This window comes from Megalobrama amblycephala, linkage group LG9, assembly GCF_018812025.1.
Source record: "Megalobrama amblycephala isolate DHTTF-2021 linkage group LG9, ASM1881202v1, whole genome shotgun sequence".
Taxonomy (NCBI): Eukaryota; Metazoa; Chordata; class Actinopteri; order Cypriniformes; family Xenocyprididae; genus Megalobrama; species Megalobrama amblycephala.
Window position 1 is genome coordinate 23,796,894 of NC_063052.1, and position 17,207 is coordinate 23,814,100.

Here is a 17,207-nt window from a genome sequence, read left to right on the forward strand (position 1 = left end):
GGTGTCAACTTAAAAACATCCAGACCCCAGACAAGGTATTGTGAATATGATACATTAATTATTGATTATCACATGTTAACGTATAGGCTACACATAATACTAACGCTTAGCTTCATACTGGACGAGCCGCTGCTGCGCTCTAGTTTTTCGCGTGCGGTAGGATACATTATCTGTGCATTCCTCGTATAAGAGCTGCGTCTGAGCGACGCCATTTTAAGGTCTAGATTTACCTCAGTGCGGAAGGTTTGCTGCATCGCTAACGCAGGAGAACAGCTCCCCGTCCGGGAATTTCACCGGCTGGCTTGGCTGTTTCATTCTTATTAGAATACCAACGCGTTGGTCATCCTTCACCGGCCAAACAAAGGAGTTCGTCGGTTTAATTTCAGGTAAGCTTTTGAAATGAGGATTGATTAAACTCCATGTAGTTTGATTGGAGAAGCGAGAGAATCTTCCCAGGGTTTTCCATGCGAGACTTGGGGTTGGATCTTCCTTCCGCGACTTGGGCATTTAAAAACGATTGGTTTAGATTTTTACTTTTTGTTTTATACTGGTTTTAGAAGGAAGTTGCAGGTTTATGCACGACGCACATTGACTCTTGTGTTTGTTTACGGTAGCTTCGCAAACACTGGCTAACGTTAGCTAATGTTAGCTTTCATTCAGATCTATGGCTCGAGCAGCGAGCTAACAGCAAACCAGCAGATCTCAGTCGATAACATAGAATTATTAATAAATACGCATATGATTTCACTAGGGACTCCACGTGTTGTTTTTTTCACAGACATATTCAACCCAGTTTTTTCTTAACCACATCGTGATTTTAGTTTCCTCTGGTTTATGTCGTCAGACATACCGGGGAGTTTTTACTTGTTTTTGTTTTTTGCGGACATTTTCAAGTTCTAGTAAAAACTGAGACGATCCGTTGTGTTGTTGTAGTATGTAAGATTGGTAAGGTTTATCAGTCGGCTAAAAGTGTCAGCTAGAAATGTAACGTTACTAGTTTTATTAGTTGTGACTGAAGGAAAATGTTTTTTCTTTTTTTTTTTTCTTTTTTCACAGTTTTATTTACGTGTATTTATCTTGAAAACGAGCCATGTCAAACTTAAATCTGAGGTTGCTGGACATTTTTTCAAAAATGGACTGTTGTGTTGAATTTAGTTATGTTCATTAAAATTGCTGTCTTGACAACACGTACTATCTAACGTTACCATCTATCAACACGTACGTAGGTGTGTACGTGGATATCCATGATGGACTTGTTAGAAAAAGTGAGTTTTGGCTACAAGAACTAGCGTGGTCTTGTTTCCTCCGAGGTTTTGATGTGATGTTCTAGTTGGTCACATTTTGGTGTCATCTGCTAGGCAAGTTTTTAAGTTTGAGAAGGGGAAACTGAGTCGAAACATTTCAGGGTTCATTGCTGCTCCTCGAAACAAAGGCCCCGATGGCCGAATTCCTGCGTGCTTTTAGGAGGGGCTCGAGTTTCTCGGCTCCCAGTGCCCGGAACAGCTGTTTCACGCACTTTAGTTAGACTTACCCACCTTGAGAGGCACGGCAGAACTGACCTTAGATCAGCCATCGCGCGCGTCTCTGCTGGAGGAAGCGTGGGCGGGGCTAAAGTCAGTCGGCAGCTTGAGCTGTGGAAACTGAAGAGGTCGAAACTTTTCCACGATTGCGCGTGTGTGGTCGCGTTGTCTAGCGGCGAGCGTAATTCGGGTTTCATACCTGTGCGGGAAATACCCACAGTAGTCTGTTTAAAAACAACCTCGGTTTCCCATAAGACGCAGAAAATGGTAGTTTTGTGAAAGAACCTGTGAAAATGGTCATATTTTGAAAATAATTTGACCAAGAAAAGCTAATTTAAGTGGATACTGCACCCATAAATTGCGCCTTCGTGTGATCTGCCGCATTAAATGCTACGGCTCCTTTAAAGTCGGGTTAACTTTGTTTTGATGTCAATGTTTTTGTTTATTGTTCTTTAGCTGAAAATTCTGAAAGTGATTCCAACAATTTGTGTCGTTATCGTCCTAGTTGTGGTATGGACTTACCTGTTATCACAATGAGAATTATTGAAACATTATAATCCTTGGTGTGAATGGACCTTGAGGCTGTCAGTTTTGCCCTAAAATCCCTTATTGTCATCAAACAAAACACAAGTGTTTGGAACCACTTGTACTATTTTGTTCATAGTATAGCTTTTTGACTAGCTAGCAAACTTGCTTTGTTTGCACTGGCCCTGTGTAGCAACAACTCTGCTTGTGTTAACAGGATACAGTGAATAAACTTTAAACGAGCCCATTAAGAGTGCTAATCAGGCGACCTTCCTTTACTTTGAAGGTTCGGTTTCCAAATCCGTCCCATAATCATACAGTGATTCGTCTGCACGTCCGCCTCCTGTGCGCCTGTGTGGAATGCTGACTCTTGCCGCAAGCAAGAAAAACCTTGTGAGTTTGTGTTTGACTTCCTTCTGTGTTCATTGTCTGGTAAATTAATTCCAGGTTAGTCTCACCACTTTGGAGGATGATGTATTTTGCATAAACTACTACAGCTGCCTCTGCTTGCGCTCGAATCAAACCATCTCCCTTCACATGCACCCTTAAAAGCCTAATTTATTAACATTGGCACGGCTTCACAGCACGTTCAGCGCAGCCCTGTATTTGAAGTGCTGTATCTTGTCGTGCAGACATACACACAGACAGGAGGGGAATGTCCAGTGCTGACTCCAGGATGTTATCATAAGGTTTCCTATAAATGCCTGTATGTGAAAGCAGCTCTTGATGTTATATTTGAGGTCGTGTTGAGAAATTCTGCTACAGTAGTGCTATAGATTGGTATACCAAGATTATTCTGCAGTTTGTCCATCATTAAAAGCTGTTCTCAGACAGCCTGGATGCTCCTCCAGCTGAGAACCAGCACTCAACCTAGTTGCAGAGGCTTGCAATTTAGCTGAAGAGCTCTGTAGTACATGTGACATGAGCAGCGTTCTGATTCACACAGTCTCTCTGCACCCATGACCATGGGATATTTGTAGAAGTTCAGTTCTCTTGAGATGTTTATTTGAAATACCCTGCAAAATCCTCACATGTTAGGTTTTTACATTCACACAGTGGTTAGAGATGGGCAATTTTTTTTTTTTTTTTTTCTTCCAATTTTTCATTTTGAGTACTGATTGGTCTCAATGATTACTTGAGTACTCTGGGGTGGGGCGATTCATGGCGATTTAACAAAAAAAAAAAAAACTGATATGAAAATGTTAAAATTAACAAATAAAAATGTCTATCAAAATATGTAAATGACTAATTATATGAATATGAAAAATAACACTGCTTAGATTATCAGTAATGCATGTGTTTTCAAAAAAGAAACATCTAAAAAGGAATGGTTGCATGAGGTTAAGCTGAAGTGAAAGAACACTAGTAAACTGAAGCCCGTTCTATGTGATGGATCCTATATGAGATTGATCAGAAACCCGAGATACACAACATAAATGTAATATTACATCTTATCTGCAGCACAGAAGGATGCAAATGCAAGTGATCTTGAACAAAGTTACATGCTAGCCAGAAAGTGTTACTCATATTTTGAATGCACTCATCCCCTAACAACACGCTGAAACACGGGCAACTAAAGCGCAAAAAATTCACAACAATCTATAGTGTTCTCATTAAAATGTTATGCATATGGCAGATTGGTGCTGCACATCTTGCACTTAACTGTATTTTCATCTACTTTATCAAGTGATTCCCAGACATCCCTGCATTCATGTTTTAATTAAAACGCACAAAAGTAGTATTAACACAAATGTGCACATTAACTTGACTGCTTGGCTATATTTATATCCCTGATCTGTTTGCTCTGGGTATAGGTTCATAGTTGTAAATATGTGGTCTTCCACTGATCTCCCCTGCCACATGATGCTCTTCCTTTCCACGGCACTAAATCAGTGCTTGGATGATGTTTGTTTGTGGTCAGATTAACCACATTGACTGTTGAATGTCTAGATTAGTTGGAAACGAGGATGTCAGTTTCTTGCCATGTTGTGGCATTACTTTTGCATTTAACCCCAATATCATGACGCATATCGGATCTTTTGAGGCCTGCAGGATGTGAGAGCTGATGTTGTTCTTCACTGCAGCAGGAAGCCAGAATCTGTCAACGTTTCCAGTTCCAAGTCTTGTCCGCTTACTAGATGCTTTTGTGAAAATGTCCGCTCAGTTTATTAAAGTTAATAACAACTAACCTGTTTATACAGAACAGTTTAATCTAATGCTGATTTATACTTAAGATGTGTTATGCATATTTTATTATTTTTTCCTTTGAGATGAGGAGGGATGTTAGACTCATTTCATTCATTTAATTGCTGTTTGGTGCACTGAAGGCCCATGCAGGAAGACCAGCCCTGAAGCAGACGTGAGCAGTTTCCTATGGAAATAAAACTCGACCTCTCTGTTTTGAGGCCAGCGTGAGGAAACTTTTCACATTCTGATTGCTTGACAGCTTTCATTTCATTGTGGCATCTTTTCACGCTTCTAAATATGTCCTCGACCCCATGAACTGGCATCACTAGCCTGAGGCTCTGCATGAGACTAAGGTTTACAGAGGTCATTACAGCACTGTGATTTAACTTCAAACACTTACATGGTCTGAAGCAAATGCATAGCTTACTGTTTGTGTACATGGTTTATACTAGGGATGTAACGATTCACTCAACTCACAATGTGATACTATTCATGATATTGGTTTCACGATATGGTTTTCTCACAATTTAACAAAATGAGATTTAAGACAAATTATAAATGAAAGTGTCCTTTTATTTCTCAGACAAAATGCGGCACATTTCTTTGTAAAACTGAAATGTAAAACTAAATTGACATTTAAAACAAATCGCAAAAAATCCCTCCTAGTAAGGTCTTCCAATGCTGCTTTCTTGGGAGGAGTTTGTTTCAGCTCTGTCTGCCTGCCTGTCCACTGGCACCTTCACCCTCATCCTGCACAGAAGAACAGCAGAAATTTAAAAATAAGTACAACAGTGACAGGGGATTTAATTTGTTATAAAGGCAAGATGCTAATATTTATAATTTGTATCATTACACTTGCAAAAGTTGAAAAACGGAACACATTTACAAAAATCCATGTACACATTTAGAGAAAGATTCTGGTTCTGCAATGGCACAGCTTTCTCGTTCAGTCTGTGGAATACATCCTTCTGCTGGTCTTTCTCTTGATGATCCTGAAATGCATTTACAACGAACAGCCTCTTTTTTTTTTTTTTTTTTTTTTTTTTTTTTTTTTTTTGGACATGAAAACACCAATGCACTTTGCCAGGGTTTTTTTTTTTTTTTTTTTTTTTTTTTTTTTACCTGCAGACTGAGGTGAGCTTCTCACTATGGTGGTGATTATTAATCTTCAGAAAGACACAATACCACCACACCTCTAATTTGAATGAGTCAACGTCAGCATCTTGCCGTCGACATGTTTGCAACTGTTTAATGGCGCGTGCCCACTGGTGCAGAGTGAGTGTTTTCAATTAATTCCTCTGGAAGTTGAGATTCACAATCGCACATGAGTGTAAAGCTCATCTTCCATAGAAATGAACTGAACTATCGCTCTGCGCCAGTGTGCACGCCCAATCTGTCGCTAGCTACATCTTATTCACTGCTGTTGTGCCTGTAAAGCAAGCTCACATTATACAGCTTTAGCGCACCTCATATTTAAAATGTGTATTACGATTCGTTCAACATCTCAACCGACGTGAATCGTCACAATTTTATCGAGTGGCACAATTTTTATCGAGAGACAACCAGCCAGCTCGGAGTGAATCGTTACTTGCCTAGTTTCCTAGTTTATACACTGCCATTTAAAAGTTTGGGGTCGGTTAGATCCAGACCAGGTTTTTTTTTTTTTTTTTTTTTTTTTTTTTTTTTTTTTTTTTAAAAAAACAGCCCCCCCAAAAAAAAAAAAAAAAAAAAAAAAAAAAAAAAAAAAAAAAAAATGTGAAAGGGTGTTTAGTGCTTAATACACTAAAGGAGGCTGTACTGCACCAACTAGGGGATTAAATGCAGCTAGGTGGAACAAACTGATTTGCACTACTGCCTATTCAAAATAAACTAGCATTGTGGATTTGTTCTTTTGTCTGGTAACACTTTAGTTTAGGGACCAATTCTCACTATTAACTACTTATTAGCATACATATTACTAGGATATTGGCTGTTTATTAGTACTTCTAAAGCAGATATTAATGTCTTATTATGCGTGACCATATTCTACATCCCATAATCCTACCCAATACCTAAACTTAACTACCTTACTATTAATAAGCAGTAATTAGGGGTTTGAGGCAAAAGTCATAGTTGATAGTTAGTAGTTACTATTAATAATTACTATTAACAAAACTTGGACCCTAAAGTTTGACCACTCTTTTTTTTTTTTTTTTTTTTTTTTTTTTTTTTTTTTTTTTTTTCTCTATTGTACTGAAATCACACAAACCATGATCTCAAAATCAAGGTAAGTACCAGACCGTGACTTCTGTGTACCATTACTTAATGCCCCCCCCCCCCCCCCCAATAAAAAAAAATACTGAATTTATCACTGTCATGGTTTCTGCTGGTCTTAATTAGTCTTAATTCACTCTTACAAAAGTAAAGCCTTAAAAAGGTCTTAAATCAAGCAGAAAGTCTTAAATGCATCATAGCATTAAATGTTACTTTCTTTACAAAAAGAGTATCTATTATGAAACTTTTTTTTTTTTCTTCCTATTTTCCGAGTAAAAATGCCTAAACATCTTTTGTCAAGATACATTTACTTGAAATGCAAATGTAAAATGAAGTCTTAAAAGATGACAATTATTTGACGTTATAATTAAAAAAACAAATATATGTGAACGAGTTTTGAAAATTCAGCAGGAAGTTAAGTCTGACCGGCAGATATTTGTTCATGTTTTAACTATAAACTCAATTTTGATCAATTTCACAGAAAACAACACATCTTGCATATCAAGTAAATGCTTCTTGATTTAAGAATTGCACTGGAAAACAAGACAAAATACTGAGGAAGGACACCCCCCCCCCCCCCCCCCCCTTTTTTTTTTTTTTTTGTTTTTTTGCAGTTTGTAAAATGAATTAAAGTAACTGATATCTGGTGGAAGTTGTATTTTCAGTGTTGCTAATAAGAACCAGACATTTACTTTTAGAGAACATAATGACATTTTGTTCCTTTCAATTTTTTCCTTTAATCTTCTTTGGCCTCTTGGTCTTAAAAAGGTCTTTACATGGTAGTCTTTAATTTAATTTACCTTCATAAAACCTGCAGAAACCCTGCACTGTTCCACAAAGATATTAAGCAGCACAACAGTTTTCAATATTGACAAATGTTTAGCAAATCGCATATTAGAAGAATTTCTGAAAGATCACGTGATAGTGAACTGCCTGCTGAAAATTCAGCTCTTCCATCACAGGGATAAATTAAATTTTAAAATGTCTTAATAGATATTTTTAATTGCAATACTATTTCACAATTTCTTATTTAAACAATTCTTTTTAGTGTGTGTGTATTAGGGCTGGGCGATATATCGCATGCGATTGTCACGTGCATTTCGTCAGTAAAGCCCTGATCCCTGATTACCCCTAAATCGCCATCACCTGCTTTCAAATGGAGCGGCATTTAATAGACAGCCGTAGTTCACTGACAAGCTACGCAATATCGTGTTCATTATTGAAGGCGATTCATCTGCGATAATGAACGTGATATTGCGTAGCTTGGTAGTGATCTACGGTTCTGTCTATTAAATGGCGCTCCATTTGAAAGCAGGTGATGGCGATTTAGCGGTAATCAGGGAACCGGCTTTACTGATGAAATGCGTGTGACAATCGCATGCGACATATTGGCCAGCCCTAGTGAGTGTGTGTGGTGTTTTTTTTTTTTTTTTTTTTTTTTTTTATTATATATATATATATATATATATATATATATATATATATATATATATATATATATATATATATATATATATATATATATATATATATATATATATATATATATATATATATATATAATCCTTTTTTTTATTTTTTATTATAAAGTCTATATTTTTTTTACTCTTCAAATTTCTAATTTATTAAATACAAAAAACAATTCCATAAAATAAAGACTTGGCAGCAACTTTATTCTGTAATCCTATTTCATTTTACAAATATTAGACAACTGTTTATACCTAGATGGTAGACTAAGACTAAGAATAGGAATTCTGTGCTCAGGCACCGGCATTCTCAGCACTGTTAAAGTCCTGCTTGAATCCCCCTGATTGAAGTCTTAAGTATATTTTCTGCACTATTCTTTTACAGTTAAAGCACAGAATAATGCTGTCAGCATGCTATGACATAAAAAACCTTTTTGCACCCTTATATAAGTATAATCTCATTTATTTGCTCATTTCCTTTCTACCTGGATCATTCCCCCCCCCCCCCCCCCCGCATTTTCTGTGTACTTGAGGAGCAATCATTTTTTTCAGTCATTTGCTAGTTACATTTTGGTTTCTGTATTTATCTAAACCCCACCCCCCTTGAATATATTGTCGGGTGGAAGTTTTCACCTATAAAAAATCAGCCGTTCATTTATAACCTAAAACTGACAATTTTGGTACACATTTTGTTGAAGTGGTTCTAAGAAAACGCTTAATGTTTGTTTTTGTTGTTATTTGGGTCAATCCAACTATTCCAGAACAATAGTCTGCAACCTATAGTCAAATATGCTTCCCTAATAGGGGAACAAGTAAATCTGATTTCCTTAATTGAGATCCTAATAAGCAACAGTGTTTGTTTCATGTCTTCAGGCTGTCTATAATCCCATCATTTGTGGTGCTTTATGCTGTATTATTCTCATCAGCTTTGAATGAATGAAGCTGACTAACCTCTTCAGCATGTTTTTACTGGCATTGCCAAGATGACTCACCGTCCTGTCTCCCGCTCTCAACTTCTCGCGTGACACCCTACAGTCTAAATGAGGGGAGTTTCCCCACCATTTGCACTACCTTTAGGGTCTGTAAGGTAGATTGAAGCCTCTTTCTCGCTTGTTAAAAAAAAAAAAAAAAAAAAAAAAAAAAAAAACAGCTGGTGTCTGAGGGGAATGGCCAAATGTTACTGCTGGTTTGTAAAATGTAGCATTTTCTTGAACTTTACATGCTTGGCTTGTTTTATGTAGTGTTTTTTTAGTTGTTTTTTTATGTAGTGTTTTTTTTATCCTGATTAGAGAGATATATATCTATAATATATATATATTAATTATACTTTTTTTTTTTTTTTTTTTTTTTTTTTTATTCTTTGTCTACAGGTTTGGAATTCGCTCAGACTGAGGGATTGACAACAACGATGGCTACCCAGTGTGAGTATTTTTCCAAGTTAGTCTTTCAGTTTATCTGCATTCTTGTCCAATGACTGTGCTGCTTAACGCAACCACAAAAACACAGATAAGCCAAAAAAGAACAGGTTTATTCACTGAATGATTTCAGTTAACCCTCAGAGAGCCAGTATATCAAACACTACATAAATGCCCCTTTTTTAAACTAAATGTACTAATTGTATCAAACTTGGTTATTCAAATAAAAAAAAATAAAAAAAACTTTATAACATCATTAACACTTTAAGACCGGATGGAGCATCGGCGCTCCCTTTTGCGTGTCTCTCTTTAAGAGCCAATAAAAACTGAACCCATATAGGTAGCACAAAAAAATTATTTTTTGCATACAAAACCAGAGACTTTACACGTTCAGATCAAGTCTCCAACATCCTTCTGTTGCGTTATTTTCACCCTCTGAGTCTGAGTGATGTGTTTACAACAAAAACAGCACAGCCACTAACTGAATACAAATATGTAGATTTCATATGCTCATTATTTAAAGCAGATTCTCACGATTAAAATGAACCCAAAATCAACATAATATTGCGTTGATCGCAAGATATTACTCATAGAATGATTTATCATACTTGGCTAAAAACATGTCTCTCATCTTTCCGGGATACAGTGTGTATCCAATGTTCCCGGACCCATCCATGTTCGTTTTCCAACGTGGAATAACCCAAAACATGTTATCATCTTAAAGCTTAGAAACTCAGCTTTTTAATGCATCTAACCATTTTGAAAAACTCCTAACGAGTGCTGAGAAGTGCCTCTAAACCAGAGTTTACCGCCCATGGGTGCCATCTGGCTGCGAAAAAATTAATAATTTATTCAACTATACTTTATGCTATCACCACAAAATTTGAACCAGATGCAACTCGCATGTAGGAGAGCATCACCAAAAAAGAATTTTTCTCTGATCTTATTGCCTTCCTGAGTTACTCAATGTCAAAAAAAAAAAAATTATTTTAAAAAAAAATTATAACTTTTTATCAGTTTCTCAGCATGAACATGTCCCAATGTAATAACTTGGTGTTCTATCAAATGATACCTACCTTTTGACTCTCCTTGCTATAGTTTTGGAGTTATGAGTCTTTACTTTTGTGTATGTCGCTCAAAAAAAAAAAAACTAAGACCTGGAGCCTTCAGGTCTTAAAGGGTTAAACTACAGCAAATAAAAATAAATTGGTTTCACACTTAATGTAGTTACTGTAATGTTGCAAGAATGTATGCTTTGCTGAAATGGCAGTAAAGTTTCAGGCCTTGGAAAAATTCATCACATACTTTACTGCCTGTTCAGTGAGATGTAAGACTATTGTGTGCTCCTGAAACTCTAGCGTAGCAGAGGTCTGCTGAGGAGAACCAGACAAAATTGTTTGATTGGAACAACATAAAATTGAATGTCTTTGTATCGGTCTCCTGTAGCTGACCTTATGGAGCTTGATATGGCCATGGAGCAGGATCGTAAAGCTGCTGTGAGTCACTGGCAGCAGCAGTCCTACCTGGATTCAGGTATTCACTCTGGAGCCACCACCACAGCACCATCTCTGTCAGGCAAAGGCAACCCTGAAGAGGAGGATCTGGACAACCAGGTGCTGTATGAGTGGGAGCAGGGCTTCAACCAGCCTTTCACACCTGAGCAGGTGGCAGGTATGTAGCTGTATTTGCTTCCAACACACTATGATGCCTGTATTGGACTAAAAATGAAAATGAGAGCCCTTCTACCTGGGTATTTACAGTCTTACAGTTTTCCTGCCTGCTTCCTGTCTGGCTAAATCACAAACTTCCTCTCTTAGACCTGGATGGGCAGTATGCCATGACCCGTGCCCAGCGTGTCCGTGCTGCCATGTTTCCTGAGACTCTTGATGAGGGCATGCAAATCACTTCTACCCAGTTTGACTCTGCACACCCTACCAATGTTCAGCGACTGGCTGAGCCTTCACAAATGCTCAAACATGCCGTTGTCAATCTTATTAACTACCAGGATGATGCGGAGTTGGCCACCAGAGCCATTCCTGAGCTCACCAAACTTCTCAATGATGAGGACCAGGTTAGGAATGTTCCAATACTTCATGTTTGTTTCCCAAGGTGTTCTTTTATAGCGATTAAAATTGCACTTTCCTTTGACAAGACATTAGGGACTCCTGGGAATGTTTATTTGCAGCTGAAGCTAAAAATGGAAGATGTTTTGGCAAGAGCCTTCATTAAGATTATTTTTAGTCATACAGTGAAAGTTTGAAGCAATGACAATGCTGTCTGAATCAACTGAAGTTTTCTTTTTGGATGTTGTCAATTTCACAAGGTAACGGTAGCCTGTTTGCGGATGTGAGGTTGGCAGAGCGATTCACTAGTTTGAAGTGACCCTTGAAAGATTTCTCCATTTTATAATCAAAAGTCCCTTCAATTGAGTCACTTCAATTTCTGTGGTTGATCTGTGTCTGCAGTTATGCTAAACCTCACTGATAAATGACAAGTTGCCAAAATCCAGCAGTTTCAAATTCACTCCATCTTCATACCCTAAAAAACTCACTCTCGCTGTCCAGGTGGTGGTGAACAAAGCTGCAGTGATGGTGCACCAGCTCTCCAAGAAAGAGGCCTCTCGCCATGCCATTATGCGCTCCCCCCAGATGGTGTCAGCCATTGTGAGGACCATGCAGAACACGAGTGATGTGGAGACTGCCCGTTGCACTGCCGGCACCTTGCACAACTTGTCCCACCACAGAGAGGGCCTTCTCGCCATCTTTAAGTCGGGAGGAATCCCTGCGCTTGTCAAAATGCTGGGGTAAGGGCACCAAAGCAAAGAAGTCAGGGTTTTTTTGAAAGCCTTGAGTAGAGCTGCTTGGAAACACAGGCACTTTAGTCTTGAGATTTTGTTGTCCTACTTGTACAGATTCTCCACTAAACTATATTACATGATTATGTTTTCAGATCCCCCGTGGACAGTGTGCTGTTCTATGCCATCACAACCCTGCACAACCTCCTGCTCCATCAGGAAGGTGCTAAAATGGCTGTCCGTCTAGCTGGAGGACTTCAGAAGATGGTGGCCCTGCTCAACAAAACCAACGTCAAATTCCTCGCCATCACCACAGACTGCTTACAGATCCTGGCATATGGCAACCAGGAGAGCAAGGCAAGTAATGCATTGGTCTTGCTAAATGGGGAATAAAAATACAAAGATGTGTTAGTGACTTACTCATTCATCTCAACTCCTGCCACCACAGTTAATCATCCTGGCCAGTGGAGGACCTCAGGCTCTGGTCAACATCATGAGAACATACACGTATGAGAAACTGCTCTGGACCACAAGTCGTGTGCTCAAAGTATTGTCAGTCTGCTCCAGCAACAAACCTGCCATTGTTGAGGCTGGTACGTACTTGCTTGTGTCGTTAAAGTGTGCGTTCATGTATGTGATGTCAGTGTCTCATCTTTTGCTTCCTTGTGCATTTCAGGTGGTATGCAGGCTCTCGGCCTTCACTTGACAGATCCCAGCCAGCGTCTGGTTCAAAACTGCCTCTGGACCCTCAGAAACTTGTCGGATGCTGCCACAAAGCAGGTAAATGTTTGGAGTAAAACACAATGTGTAGCCTAGTTTTTGATGGAACTGCACTCGTTTTTAAGTTTAACACTTTCTCATGGATTGTAGGAAGGGATGGAAGGACTTCTTGGCACTCTAGTTCAGCTTCTTGCTTCTGATGACATCAATGTGGTCACCTGTGCTGCCGGCATACTATCCAACCTCACATGTAACAACTACAAGAACAAGATGATGGTTTGCCAAGTTGGTGGAATCGAGGCCCTAGTCCGCACTGTTCTCAGAGCTGGTGACAGAGAGGACATCACGGAGCCTGCCGTATGCGCGCTACGCCATCTTACCTCCAGACACCAAGATGCTGAGATGGCCCAGAATGCAGTGCGTCTTCACTATGGTCTGCCTGTTGTGGTCAAACTGCTGCACCCACCCTCACACTGGCCGTTAATTAAGGTGAGTGTGCTAGATTGTCCAGTTTTTTTTTTTTTTTTTTTTTTTTTTTTTTTTTTTTTTGCATTTTATGATATGATTGCACATTCTAACGCAAGTCTTTCCACATTCCTGTAGGCCACAGTCGGTCTGATCCGTAATCTGGCGCTATGCCCTGCCAATCATGCGCCACTCCGTGAGCAGGGTGCAATTCCTCGATTGGTCCAACTGCTGGTGAGGGCACACCAGGACACCCAGAGACGCACATCAATGGGCGGCACACAGCAACAGTTTGTAGTGAGTGTTTTTTTTTTTTTTTTTTTTTTTTTTTTTTTTTTTTTTTGTTCTTTTGTAATAGGAGTGTATTTGGGGAAAAACAAATGTTTTATACTAATTGACTGATTTGTAATATTCAGGAGGGAGTTCGTATGGAGGAGATCGTGGAAGGCTGCACTGGAGCACTTCACATCCTGGCCAGAGATGTGCACAACAGAATCGTTATCCGGGGGCTCAACACCATCCCCTTATTTGTCCAAGTATGACTTTACTTTACCTAATCCCCTACCAAGTCAACATGCAAGATGGCTGCCATCTATAATCTTGTGAACCCTGCGATTTTATGAGTTTCTAAAGTGTATCTCTTGCTCTGTAGCTGCTTTATTCCCCCATTGAGAATATCCAGCGGGTAGCAGCAGGTGTGTTGTGCGAGCTGGCTCAGGATAAGGAGGCTGCAGAGGCCATTGAGGCTGAAGGAGCCACGGCCCCTCTCACAGAGCTGTTACACTCCAGAAATGAGGGAGTGGGTGAGTGACTGCCCCCTATTGACTTTCAAATACCAGCATTACAGCAAATTTAAAAAAAAAAATTATATCAGTGTACATATCTTTTTAAATTTTTCTTGTGAATTGTGCTAGCAGCTAAAGGGTGGAAGGGGTCTAGGACACAAAAGCTTTCCATTTAATCTTACATCACTCATGTACTTCTCTATATAGCCACATATGCTGCAGCAGTGCTGTTCCGCATGTCTGAGGATAAGCCTCAGGACTACAAGAAACGTCTTTCTGTGGAACTTACCAGCTCTCTTTTCAGAACAGAGCCCATGTCCTGGAATGAGGTACACTTTCATCTGCACACTGATAGTGACCTATTACACACTATGATGCCATGTTTATGGAGTTTTTTTTTTTTTTTTTTTTTTTTGGGGTCCATCTTAGACTGGTGACCTAGGTCTTGATATTGGTGCTCAGGGAGAGCCTCTTGGATACAGAACAGATGGTAAGACATTTTTCATTGCAGTTATTTAAACATCTTTATTTGAATGTATTCACTTATTTAAACTTTTCTGTTTCTGCACATGTAATCTTTTAAAAAAAAATATTTATTTTTTTTCATTTGAGCACTTGTTTACACACGACTCATGGTTTTCTTGAATCCTTTTTAGACCCCAGCTATCGTTCTTTCCACTCTGGCTACGGTCAGGATGGTCTGGGTATGGATGGCATGCTGGAGCATGAGATGGGAGGACACCACCCTGGAGCAGAGTACCCAGTAGAGGGGCTGCCCGACTTGGGCCATGCTCAAGACCTGATGGATGGCCTGCCCCCTACAGACTCCAATCAGCTGGCGTGGTTTGACACGGACCTCTAAACACTCGTGGTCTAAAAGTACTGAAGGTAAGATGACTTCAAAAACTCTGCTTGGGAAGTGCATTCTGCTTGGGTTTTAATATAAACATTAATGTGATTTTTCTCTCTCTCTCACCACAGCTGTATGTTGAATGAATCTGCATTGTGATTTGAAGAGTCATGGAAGGTTTGCCAGAGGGTGGGCTAGTGTTTCAGAAAGTGCCTGACACACAACACTTGTCGCAGAAGAAGGGGAGATGTCTAACGGGAAATGGTGGATGCCCGTCTCCTTAATTGCTATGACCCCTTTTTTATTTTTGCCCTGGATGGAAAAATGCAAGTACAGATGGATTGTGATGTGGATACTGACAAGTGCACATGAAAAGGATCTTTTAAGATGGAACTCTTTTAGCTTTTTTTTTTTTTTTTTTTTTTTTTCCTCTTCTTTTTTCTTAAATTAACCTTTTCATGGTACTGACCCTAGCTTGGTTTTTAAACCTGGCCTTTTTTCTGCCATAAATTTTTATTCAATATTTGTTTTTTTTTTTTTTTTAAATGTCTTCTATAGTGTTAAGTTGTAGTGGACTTGCCTCATTGATTTCCGGATCTTTATCACTCACGTGCTAGTGAACAACACTAATCTCAGTTCCTATGTAATCTGACTGAAAGTGTAACAATGTGTAGCTTTTTATATGATCAGTTAAAATGGTGGTTGTTGGGAGTAAAAAAAAAATTATATGCATTCTTACAAAATGCTTAAAGTTAAGCAAGGAGAAGCAGTTTTCAATGTCACTATTGTTCCAAAAAGGGTGTGGGTGCTGCAAGGGTGGGTGGGTTGTAGATGTGGGTTTATGAGGTATACACAGAGACAGAAATCTTTTCTATGCTATCTGGAGGTAGTCTCTATTGAAGCAACGTCATTGTTTGTTAGCCCGTTTGGCTTTTTTTGGGAACATGGATAATGACATGGCTAATCAATAAAAGACTTTATTCCATTTGTGTTTGTGTGATTACATAAATGTATAAAGCAATCATTGAGTTTTATAAGAACATGTCCAGGTCACATTTCACCACAATTTAAGTTAATTCTAATACACCTTCCTTACAAAGTGCTACAATGTTTGCATTTAACACTTTTCATATATACACCGATCAGGCATAACATTGACCACTGGTGGGGGGGGGGCAAAAAAAAATTAAAGGAACACTTTGAAAACACATCAGTGCTTGTATGTGCTCCTAATGAGACGATGGATGGTGTCCTGGGGTATTTCTTCCCAGATCTGGACCAGGGCATCACTGATCTCCTGGACAGTCTAAGGTGCAACCTGGTGGCATTGGATGGACCAAATCATAATGTCCCAGAGGTGTTCTATTTGGTTTAGGTCAGGCCAGTCCAGGAGGAACCCAGGACCCACTGCACCAGTGTAGGGTCTGACAATGGGTCCAAGCATTTCATCCCAATAACTAATGGCAGTCAGGGTGCCATTTTCTAGCCTGTAGAGGTCTGTGCATCCCTCCATGGATATGCCTCCCCAGACCATCACTGACCCACCACCAAACCAGTCATGCTGAACGATGTTACAGGCAGCATAAGGTTCTTCACGGCTTCTCTAGACCCTTTCACATCTGTCACGTGCTCAGGGTGAACCTGCTCTTATCTGTGAAAAGCACAGGGCGCCATTGGCGGACCTGCCAATTCTGGTGTTCAATGGCAAATGCCAATCAAGCTCCACGGTGCCAGCCAGTGAGCACAGGGCCCATTAGAGGATGTCAGGCCCTCAGGCCACCTTCATGAAGTCTGTTTCTGATTGTTTGGTCAGAGGCATTCACACCAGTGGCCTGCTGGAGGTCATTTTGTAGGGCTCTGGCAGTGCTCATCCGGTTACTCCTTGCACAAAGCAACAGATACCGATCCTGCTGATGGGTTAAGGACCTTCTACGGCCCTGTCCAGCTCTCTTAGATTAACTGCCTGTCTCCTGGAATCTCCTCCATGCTCTTGAGACTGTGCTGGGAGACACAGCAAACCTTCTGGTAATGGTACGTATTGATGTGCCATCCTGGAGGAGTTGGACTGCCTGTGCAACCTCTGTAGGGTCCAGGTATCGCCTTATGCCACCAGTAGTGACACTGACCCTAGCCAAATGCAAAACTAGTGAAAAACAGAAAAGTCGGGAAAAAATGTCAGTGGCCTCCACCTGTAAAACCATTCCTGTTTTGGGGGTCGCCTCATTGT

The 17,207-nt window shown here is 39.6% G+C and overlaps 1 protein-coding gene across 2 annotated transcripts; it reads left to right on the forward strand.

Moving 5' to 3' along the window:
* Positions 1-207: 207 nt before the first annotated feature.
* On the forward strand, positions 208-15,965 carry LOC125275369 (catenin beta-1-like). Of its 2 annotated transcripts, XM_048202219.1 has the most exons (17): positions 208-386; positions 2,332-2,438; positions 9,322-9,372; positions 10,813-11,037; positions 11,184-11,437; positions 11,931-12,169; positions 12,316-12,517; positions 12,609-12,753; positions 12,837-12,940; positions 13,031-13,369; positions 13,484-13,642; positions 13,762-13,881; positions 13,998-14,148; positions 14,338-14,459; positions 14,560-14,620; positions 14,787-15,018; positions 15,112-15,965. In XM_048202219.1, the coding sequence occupies exons 3-16, from the start codon at positions 9,360-9,362 to the stop codon at positions 14,990-14,992; spliced, it is 2,340 nt and encodes a 779-aa protein (XP_048058176.1). In that variant the 5' UTR covers positions 208-386; positions 2,332-2,438; positions 9,322-9,359; the 3' UTR covers positions 14,993-15,018; positions 15,112-15,965. The 2 variants fall into 2 exon arrangements, with proteins under 2 accessions (XP_048058176.1, XP_048058175.1); XM_048202218.1 differs by lacking the exon at positions 2,332-2,438 and having other exon boundaries at positions 209-386.
* Positions 15,966-17,207: the final 1,242 nt, after the last annotated feature.